This window comes from Plasmodium reichenowi, chromosome 7 (genome assembly GCF_001601855.1).
Source record: "Plasmodium reichenowi strain SY57 chromosome 7, whole genome shotgun sequence".
NCBI classification, from domain to species: Eukaryota; Apicomplexa; class Aconoidasida; order Haemosporida; family Plasmodiidae; genus Plasmodium; species Plasmodium reichenowi.
In genome coordinates this window covers 633,419-644,004 of record NC_033652.1, presented here as the reverse complement: position 1 = coordinate 644,004, position 10,586 = coordinate 633,419, and the positions used below count along the sequence as shown (strand labels likewise).

Genomic DNA, 10,586 nt, shown 5'->3' with positions numbered 1-10,586 from the left:
TATTTTTTAATTTTTTTTTTTTTTTTTTTTTTTTTTTTTTTTTTTTTTTTTTATTTTTTTTTTTTTATTATTTTTTTTTTTTTTTTTTTTTTTTTTTTTGGGGGGGGGAAGTAATATTGTATTTATAAACCCCGGATTGGTTTTAGAATAAGTAGTGTATATACTTGATGAAAGACATATTTCACTTTTTCATTTTTGTTCACATACACCATTTTATTTATCCATGTAACAATGTTGTGAATATGAATAAAAGAGTATGAACATGAAATATATGTTTTCATTTTAACTAATGAATAAATTTAATACAAATAATTGTCCTCAATTTTGTGAATGTTTTTTTTTTTTTTTTTTTTTTAAATATATTTCCTTGGACCTATGATTCAATATTTTGTTACATATATTTGGATATGTATACAAAAAAAATAAATAAAATAATTTATATATGTTGATTTTTTTTTTTTTTTTTTTTTTTTTTTCTTTCTTTCTTTTTTTTTAATTTACGAGTGCATACCATATGACATTATTATATTCTATTATTATAAAATATATTTTTTTATATTTTTTTTTATTGTATAAAAATGTATGTGTAATAAAACATACATACATATATAAATAAATAAATATATATATATATATATATATATATATATATATATATTAATTTAATTTTTTTTTTTTTTTATGAATGATGAGTTCTTAAATTCTATTTAAATACATATTTATACAAGAACATTAAATTATATTTAAAGGAACATAAAAGAAACGAAGTATATTAAAAAATGAATGCTATATCTCTGGGAAAAATAAATGAACAGTAAGTAATAATAAAAAAAAAAAAAGATATATATATATATATATATATATATATATATATATATATATATATGTATGTGTAAATAATATAATACAATATGTAAAAGAATGTGCATATAATGTTATATATAAAATATACATATATGTATAATTCTTCTATTTTATTTTATTGCATTTTTTTTTTTTTTTTTTTTTTGTATATGTATAATATATAGAATAAGACCCTTAATATGGAAAAATAACTCATATATATTAAACTCGTTCACTAACTATACAACGGTAATACGAACAATTAAATTATACATATAAATGATTATTACATATACCTATATATATATATATATGTATATTTTATTTATTTTTTTTTTTTTTGCTCTGTTGATTTATTTCCTTATATTTGTAAGCTAGGCCCTGAGTTGTTTAACTAAAAGATTTACTTCAACATATAAAATAAATAAAACATTGCCACCTAAAAACGACAAAAAAGATATTTATAAATACTACAATGAAAGGTTAAGAGAAGATATAAAACCCTACAAATTAATACCAAGTCTTCCTACATTAAATCATTATGTGAACCCTTTGGATATGACGAAATTTGCCATAAAATATATTTTAAGTTATCGTTTTTTTTTTATATATATGGCTAGAACGACATTTCAGGTTTATATGAAAACAAAATTATATTCACATTAAAATGTTTCACATATATATATATATATATATATATATATATATATATATATGTGTGTGTGAGTTCCTTTCGATGTATATTATATTACATACGCTTTTATTTTTTTTATTCTTATAGGCCGTGAGACCACTTATGGCATTCTGCGTATTTGGAGAATTAATGAAATTAATATTGGCTACCATGACAAGTGGTGTTTTTGCTTTTTTCTTTTCCTTTGTCTTAGCATTTGAAGTATTGTATTTTTTCTTACAATGTTATATATCTTATACTTTTTTAACCATGTTTTTTGATGTTATGTTTTAAATATGTAAATTGAAAAGAATTTTATTTTTATTTATATCTTATAATTAAAATGAACATAAAAAAAAAATAATAATAAAATAAATAAATAAATAAATAACAATATAATCAAATAAAGAAAATATAATACATATATATATATATATAATACTAAATTGTTACATCAAACCATAATTAAATAATAAAATTAATATATAAAAACTTATTAATTCAAATATCATATGTATTATATATATATATATATATATTAATTTATATACAAGCCTAACAAGCTCATAAATATGTTATAAATATGTTATTAATATGTTATAAATATGTTATAAATATGTTATTAATATGTTATTAATATGTTATATATATGTTATTAATATGTTATTAATATGTTATTAATATGTTATAAATATGTTATTAATATGTTATATATATGTTATAAATATATTATAAATATATTATATTATAAATATATTCCATCTTTCCTTGAGGTATTTGAATTATTCGAATCTGCATTTTTTTGTAGATTATTAGGATCATCAATAGTGTTATTTATTATGTTATCATTTTTTATATTTTTTTCTTCCTTATTAACAACTACATTATTTTGTGATATATTTAGTGTATCTGACAATCCTTGAGTGTTTTGTATAATTTGTATTTTCTTTCTTATTAACGTAAGTCTTTCTTCTTTTCTATACAAAGCGAACTTATTTTCATTATAAGCTAAAAAAAGATCTTTATCCAAACCTTGAGGATCAAATTCTTTTATTTCATCATTTGATCTTTTTAAATGATATATAGAATTTTCTACCTCTTTTTCTAAATCTTTTAAAATATTTATATCATCAGGAAGTTTTATTTCATTAAAATCAAGTTTAAATTCACAACTTGAATTTACGCTCTTTAATTTTATATCTACCATGGGCTATATATGTAAACATATATCAAAAGAAATTAATAAATAAATAAATATATATATATATATATATATATATATATATATATATATATATATTTATATATATTTATGTACATATATATTTTTTTTTTTTTTTATTATGTATTGTTTAATTTTCCTAATATTCCTGTACAAAAGAAATTAATCAGCTATTTGTTTACCCAATATTTTATAATATTTTAAATATCCCCTCCTAAGTGCTTCAATTCAAGAAAAAATATACGGAATAATACACGTATGCATTAAATATAAATATAATGAAAGTAACATTTTTATATGTATAATATATATTATATAAATGTATATATTATATATATATATTATATATATATATTTTATTTATTTATTTATTTATATTTGTGCTATATTTTTTTAGAAAATGCTATAATATATATATATTATATACTTTTAATTATCTAGATAAAAAGAAAGTATAATCATACATACAACATTATATATATATATATATATATATATATATATATATATATAATAATTAATTAAAATTTTAATAAAACTGTTTTAAAATATTTCAATTGATATGCTTATTTATACAATTATAATATTATAAAATATTTTTTTTATAGAATAAAAAAAAATGTTTTATGTTTTTGCGAATAACGGGAATTTTGAAAAAAAAAGTATGTCCTGTTTTTAATTTTATATGTATCATTTATTTATTTTTTTATTTATTTTTATATGTTTTAATAAAATAACATCCATTGCGAGTCACCTATATTTTATTAAACTATTAAATATATGTTATATTTTTTAAAAATGGACATACGTTTATTTTTTCCAGAAATAAATGTGTCCATGAAAAATAAAGTATCATTTAAAAAAAAAAAAATAATAATAATAATTAAGCCAAACACACAAATATATGAGTGAATATTTTTGTTATAATAAAAAAGTAAATTATAAAATATTCATAATTTTAATTTTCAATTCAAAAGATTTTGAAGCTTTAAGGGTTTAAAAATAAGAAATAATACTATAATAAATATATATATATATAAAAATAAATATATACATATATATATAAATAAATATATATATATATATAAAATATATTGATATATATATATATATATTAAATGTGTTTAAAAATTATGAATAATATGGACCAATATTATAATTTCACATAAATGTTTTACGAAAAAGTTTTTTTTTTTAACTATTTATCATTTATAAAAAAATGGACCTCCACATAACTATTATTGTTGGTAATTAACTGAAGGATATTCAGGACTCATAGAATGAATTTCATCAATCCAATATTTATATTCAGCTGGACTTAATAATTCTGAATGATAACCTTCGTTCACTATTTCTACTCTATATTTTTTTTTATCTAAAGATTCTATCAAACTTAAACTTTTTTTCAAGTACCTTTTTTTATCGTTTGTTGTATGTACAAATATGATATATGGATAATCTGAGATATTTATTTTTTTCCTGATTTTACTTGAAAAGAAATTTTCTTCAACAGGTGATATTAAAAGCTGAAAGGTTAAAATAAAAACAAGGTTTTAAAAAATATATATAATGTAAGAATATATTTACCACATATATATATATATATATATATATATATATATATAATTGAATAGTTTAAAACTTTAACATGAAAACGTATAAAATATTATATGAGCGTTTTGTTTTATTTTTATATATTTGTATAAACCATTGGAACCTTGGGACCATCGAGGTGGGTAGCTAAAATACATCCAAACTTATAAGCAACAATTACATGAGGTTTTAATTTGTCAAAAGACTTATTAGCCTTGTATAAAAAGGTAGAATATAATAATTCGTATATTATTATAGATCCAATGAAAAAAATAATCACCGTGATAATAATACAAGGAAGTATTAATATATATGCATAAGTACTTACTATACATAAATAGTAAAAACAAACTAATGCACAACATATACACAAAATATATATAAAAATAAAAATTAAAATGTCCAGGGTTCTATATTTCTTTCTTGAAGATAAAATATTTTCCTTACCATATAGTTCTTCAAGGATCTTTCTGATCATTTGAGTTTTTTCATCTTCGTGTATATGAAGATACAAAATTTTTATTCGTTCCATCTCTTTTTTTTTAACACAGAAGGATATTTTAATATGAATGCACTATATATATATATATATATATATATATATATATATATATATATATATATTTATATATTTATATTTATTTATTATATATTATTATAATATACAATAAGATAACAGTTAAATCAAATTAAAAAAACGTTTAACGTATATAAGTGGTATCTATATTTTTATTATTTCATAAAAAATATAATATTTTATAATATTACACATACATATAATATCTATACTTATATTTTAATATTTAATATGGTACTGAATAAACAACATTTTTATTCTGTTCTATAGTTCTGCTTTTTCTTTTACTTTTGTTCTGTACTTTTTTCGTAATTCCCCTTAGAGTTATTTTTCCTTGTAATTTTTTCACAAATGAAAATAATGAGAATATAGATTATATATATATATATATATTATAGTATAGTATTATTATTATTTTTTTTTTTTTTTATGAACAAGTAATAAAAAAAGGAATTTTTTTTTTTAAATAATTATGAACGTTCAGAATAAAAAGAGGTTATACATACATATAAATGTATAGAAAAAAAAAAGTATACATAAATAAACTTTTTAGCTAACTAAAATAATTATGTCTTCTTATTAAATTTTTATAATTTGAAATTTATTAAATATAATAAACAAATATATGTTTATATGTTAAAATTAAGGAGAATATTACAAATTGGTTACATCACGATTATTAAATTATGAAGAGGACAACACATGTATTCCTTTTTAAATAAAAAAAAAAAATATATATATATATTTTAAAATGAGACAATAAGAAATAATTTCATAGGTTTTATATCATATATATATATATATATTTTTTTTTCCCCTCTCTCTTCAGCTATATATTGTTAAAAAAATATTTTTTTTTTTCGTGTTCTTATGATTTTATTTAAGTTCTTAAAATGAAGGAAAATATAAAGATATTATACATACACGGGTAATAAAAAGGAAGCTAATACTTTGTATGATTAACCCACAATAATATGTTTTGTTTTTCATAAATAATACATAAATATATATATATATATATATATTTATTTATTTATTTATATTCTTATGTACATATTCTTTTTTATGTTAATAGGTTCCACATTTTTGGGGAAAGCAAGAAGAAGAAAATAATTGAAAAAGCCGTTGGAAAAAAAAATTTATTTATAGCAGGCATTAATCAAAGGAGAAGCATTAGTTCTTTTATTTTGTTCCTTGTATTTATAATATGTGTTATGTTATTTAACATATATATATCTTATAAATTTTCCGATATAATATTTCTTATAATAACAATAATATTATCGGTAAATTGAAAAAGGGGACGATATAATAAAATGAAATATATATGTATACATATAAGGAATGTATAATTTTTTTGAAATTGTTACAAAAATATTACATGTCTATAAATTTGTACAAGTAATTAAATATATATATATATATATATTTTTTTTTTTTTTTTTTTTTTTTTTTTAGATTGTTATAATTTTAGTTGTATATTTTATCGGATCACATTTAATTCTTTATTATATTATGAAGAAGTCAATTAAACAAGCAGAGCAAAGAGTTCAAATGTACGACCCTGATGTTGTTGTTGGAATATATTTTGGAGCTGTTGTAGCAATGAATCTTAACTACAGAAATGGCAAAAAGCCTCTAGTATATAAAAGAATCTATTATTAAAAATGAATATGCATGTATATGTACATGTACACACACAAACACACACACATACATGTATGTATGTATATATATATTATTATTATTATTATTTCTCCTATAGATTCTTGTATCCCCATCTGTTAAGACGTTTCAAAAATTTACACACAACTTAGATATTGATTTGTCTACTTTTCCATATGTAATAATTGTTAACGGATCTGATGATACTATAACTCCAATGAGTATTTGTGATGAACTTATTTCTACGGTTCCTTTAGGAAAAGGAAGACTAGAAATTGTACATGATGATCATTCCTATTCTAAATTAAAAGAATCTGATTTTAAGTAAGGAAGAGAGAGTAAAATAAAATGAACATATGTATATGCATGTATATATATATATATATATATATATATATATATATACGTTTGTATATTTTATTTTTTTTGGTAGAGCGTGGATTAAAGAAGCTAAATACAGACCTTCTACAACTGTAGTTAACATAGCAAAAAAATTAAAGGATGAAAAAATGGGCAACAGATATATTGTAAATACAGATGATATCAGTGAATTGTCCTCATATGAAAAAGATAATATGAAAGAAGATGATCCTTTGGTATAATATTATATATTAAAAAGTAAAAATATATATAACTTATAGATAAAAATATTATATGGAAATTTTATATGTAATAATATAAAAAACGTACTTGATATTTTATCATTTTAAAACACGATTATATATATATATATATATATATATATCCATATAGATATATATTCATTCATTTATTAGTTAATGTTTTTCACTATCCTTTTTAATTTATTATGAGAATTTGATAAATTTTCACATATACATATATAGAATAACCTTTTTGATTTTTAAGTAAAAAAATTTTATTTTTCTATACATTTTAATATATATATATATTATATGTTTTTTTTTTTTTTAAGTGATTTTCATTTTTCCTTATGTATTATATATTACCGTATTGATTTAAAAATTCTTATTGATTTAATTTTGTTTTGAAGGAAATATTAAACACATATTTCGGGAACTGACCAAAATGAAAAATGAAAAATGAAAAATAAAGAATAAATAAAAGAGTGTGCTTATATAATAGTACATTATAATAAAGTTACACAAAAAAAAAAAAAAATAAAATAAAATAAAATAATAAATATAAATAAATATATATAAATAAATAAATATATATATATATATATATATATATATATATATATATATAATGTAGTATCAATAATTATTGTATTGTATTATATTATATTTGCTTGTTTTTAAGTAATATTAAAGATGTCATGCCATATGTTTCTAAATGAAAAATCTTTAAGATTGTTAAGGTGTAGAATACAAAAATGTTATATGAGTTAAAAAAAAAGAGAAATCTTGTGAATAATTTTTTTCATAAAAATGTTTTAGTTGAAAAAGGTTTGAATATAAGATATTTTCATTTCATTAGGAGTCGGGAACAAAAAAATGATTATAATTTTTTGAAAAAATATAATTTTCATTTATTTAAAAATGATGGCATTTACCAAAAAAAAAATATAACATACTGTACGAATCCTAAAGGAGAATATAAAGAATTTGTAAAAGAGAAGAATAATCATTATGAAAAGAAAGAAAAAGGATCAGATGTTCTTAGTTACCCAGAAAGTAAATCATTTCCATATGCATCTATTTCTATTATTATAGGTATGATAGGTATATCAGGATTACTAAAATTTTTAATATATAATTTAAAAAATTGTGATAATGAAAAGAGTATTAGATTAGAGGTAGATAAAATAATACATCATTTAGATAAATATTTTATTTTACATAATACTGAAAAACGAAAAGGAATGGATATAAATAATAAAATTTTTAATATAAAATATATAACATGTGCATTTTTTATCAATGAAAATATATTGCAGTGTTCAATTCAATTATTGACTTTTTTTTTATCTTCATGTTTTCTTGAAAAATATTATGGACCTATAAAATATATTTCTTTATTTTTATGTGGATCTATATTTTCTAATCTGATAAGTTTACAGTTCTTTAAATTTTTAAAACAAGTTGAATCTTTAAAAATGGTTGATTTTGTACTTATACATCCATCAGGGTCTATGGCTTTTATATGTGCTTTGTGTTCTTTATATTTTAAGAAATGGGCTATTTGGAAAAATATACCTATACACTGTTCTGTTTTAATGGTACCATATTTAATTTCTTCATTTTACGGAATATCATCGTTATATAAAATTAAAAAACACAATGCCATCAATGCAAATAAAGTAACAAATGATGAATTAAAGAATTATCAAAAAGAAATGTTACAAAATAATAAAGGTGTTTTAAACAATAAATCAGACTATAACGATATGATAAATAATATTAATGATAATATAAATACACATAATAATACACAAGAGATAAATAAGAATCCTATAAATATGAAGGACTGTCGAATAGTGGATACAAACAATACCTTAAATACACTAAAAAATTATTTAATTATTAATGCGTGTGATTCTGTTATACAGAAGAGGAAAAGGGAAAATGTGTTTTTTAATAAAAAATTACAAAATTTAAAGAAAGAAGCACAAGAATGTATTAACGAAATAAATGATAAGTCAGAAAAAATGTTTTTTGCTCTCTCATCTGCCTTTACGGATATGTTTGGTATACTTCTAGCCACAGCAGCTTGCTGTTTTATGAAATGTGTTAAATATATGAAATGACATCACATTTCTTTTTTTTTTTTTGTTTTGTATTATTTTATTATATATATATATATATATATATATATATATATGTATATGTTTATATTATTTATTTATTTTACATAACATACATTTCATAGTTAAAATTAAAAAATTTAACAATTTGAAGAAAATCATATATGGCAATATCATAAATATTATAATTATTAATTATAATTATAATTATAATTGTATAAATAAAAATATGTTACATATATATTATTTTTGTTCATCAAAAGGATAATTTGGGTTTTTCTTTTATCTTAGGTATTATTTTTGATGAATTTGTCAGAGAAGATTGTGATACCTTTCTCTTAACAGTTATATAAAGTGAAGCATTTGTATGCTTAGCAATTTCATCAGCTATCATTTTTTTTTTATTCATATTATTAAAATTAGACAAATCCGAATCAAGTACCTTTTGTAAAATATTACTATGGTTATTTTCCATAAAAGAATCCGATGGATCTTTTAAAAATGAGGATTTGTTTTTATTTGTATAAAAATGTAATATTGGATCTTTACATATATATGAATTACTCTGGTTTTTACTTTGGTTTAATTTAGATTCGGCACTTTCCATAGATATCCATTTTTCTTCATTATTCTTCTTTTTTATTTTTGTTAACAATTCTTTTTTTATTGTATACCCTTTTAAATTATTCTTTATAGGGAATTTGTTTAAAGTTAAACTTCTCAAGGTTTTTATATATTGTAATTTATTTTCTTGCATATTTATACTATTATTAGGAATAATATTATCCTTTTTTATATTTTCATCATTTATATTATTTCCTTCCATTATCATCTCTGAATTCATTGGTTTTATATGTAACTTCATCACATCTCTGTTATTATTTGCCTTTTCTAGTGAATGTTCTTTTTCATCGTCACTTTTATCATCTTCCCGTGAAGCACAATTTTTTCGTATTAAATTCTCATCCAATAATATTTTATCCTCCTTATTTTTTAAATCAAAAAAGCTACCTACCTCCTTTGGAGTATTAACAAAATTAAATGCATTAAGTAAATCTGTAAAATAATTTGTAACCATTCCTTGATGCTCCTAGATAATACAGCGAACATATAAATTATTACATATGATAATATTAAATATATATATATATATATATATATATATATATATATATTATTATTATTATTTTATTACCTTTTTTATGTCCTCATCTTTTTGTTCTTTATTTATTTCAATTTCCCTTTCTGCAATAAAAAAAAAAAAAAAAAAAAAAAAAAAAAAAAA

General features: G+C 18.7%; 6 protein-coding genes across 6 annotated transcripts in view; 3 read left to right on the top strand and 3 right to left on the bottom strand.

The window, feature by feature from the left end:
* Nucleotides 1-779: 779 nt before the first annotated feature.
* Nucleotides 780-1,810, top strand: PRSY57_0716300 (hypothetical protein; the record flags this gene model as incomplete). The annotated part of the gene is made up of 4 exons (XM_012906817.2): nucleotides 780-814; nucleotides 1,029-1,092; nucleotides 1,222-1,476; nucleotides 1,625-1,810. 4 exons carry the CDS (start codon nucleotides 780-782, stop codon nucleotides 1,808-1,810), a joined length of 540 nt encoding a protein of 179 aa, XP_012762271.2.
* A 451-nt stretch (nucleotides 1,811-2,261) lies between these two features.
* On the bottom strand, nucleotides 2,262-2,723 carry PRSY57_0716200 (hypothetical protein; the record flags this gene model as incomplete). Its single annotated transcript, XM_012906816.2, has 1 exon — nucleotides 2,262-2,723. The coding sequence occupies one exon, from the start codon at nucleotides 2,721-2,723 to the stop codon at nucleotides 2,262-2,264; it is 462 nt and encodes a 153-aa protein (XP_012762270.2).
* Nucleotides 2,724-3,976: 1,253 nt separating this feature from the next.
* PRSY57_0716100 (hypothetical protein) lies at nucleotides 3,977-4,863 on the bottom strand (the record flags this gene model as incomplete). Its single annotated transcript, XM_012906815.2, has 2 exons — nucleotides 3,977-4,264; nucleotides 4,447-4,863. 2 exons carry the CDS (start codon nucleotides 4,861-4,863, stop codon nucleotides 3,977-3,979), a joined length of 705 nt encoding a protein of 234 aa, XP_012762269.1.
* Nucleotides 4,864-5,801: 938 nt separating this feature from the next.
* Nucleotides 5,802-7,175, top strand: PRSY57_0716000 (hypothetical protein; the record flags this gene model as incomplete). The annotated part of the gene is made up of 5 exons (XM_012906814.2): nucleotides 5,802-5,836; nucleotides 5,984-6,194; nucleotides 6,367-6,549; nucleotides 6,674-6,897; nucleotides 7,007-7,175. 5 exons carry the CDS (start codon nucleotides 5,802-5,804, stop codon nucleotides 7,173-7,175), a joined length of 822 nt encoding a protein of 273 aa, XP_012762268.2.
* A 755-nt stretch (nucleotides 7,176-7,930) lies between these two features.
* Nucleotides 7,931-9,304, top strand: PRSY57_0715900 (putative membrane protein; the record flags this gene model as incomplete). Its single annotated transcript, XM_012906813.2, has 1 exon — nucleotides 7,931-9,304. The coding sequence occupies one exon, from the start codon at nucleotides 7,931-7,933 to the stop codon at nucleotides 9,302-9,304; it is 1,374 nt and encodes a 457-aa protein (XP_012762267.2).
* Nucleotides 9,305-9,557: 253 nt separating this feature from the next.
* Nucleotides 9,558-10,586, bottom strand: part of PRSY57_0715800 (hypothetical protein) — a gene marked incomplete at both ends in the record, with an annotated part of 5,016 nt that continues 3,987 nt past the window's right edge. The window contains 2 exons of the mRNA XM_012906812.2: nucleotides 9,558-10,391; nucleotides 10,497-10,546. Coding sequence (XP_012762266.2) covers nucleotides 9,558-10,391; nucleotides 10,497-10,546 — 884 coding nt within the window. The remainder of the gene's footprint in view (nucleotides 10,392-10,496; nucleotides 10,547-10,586) is intronic.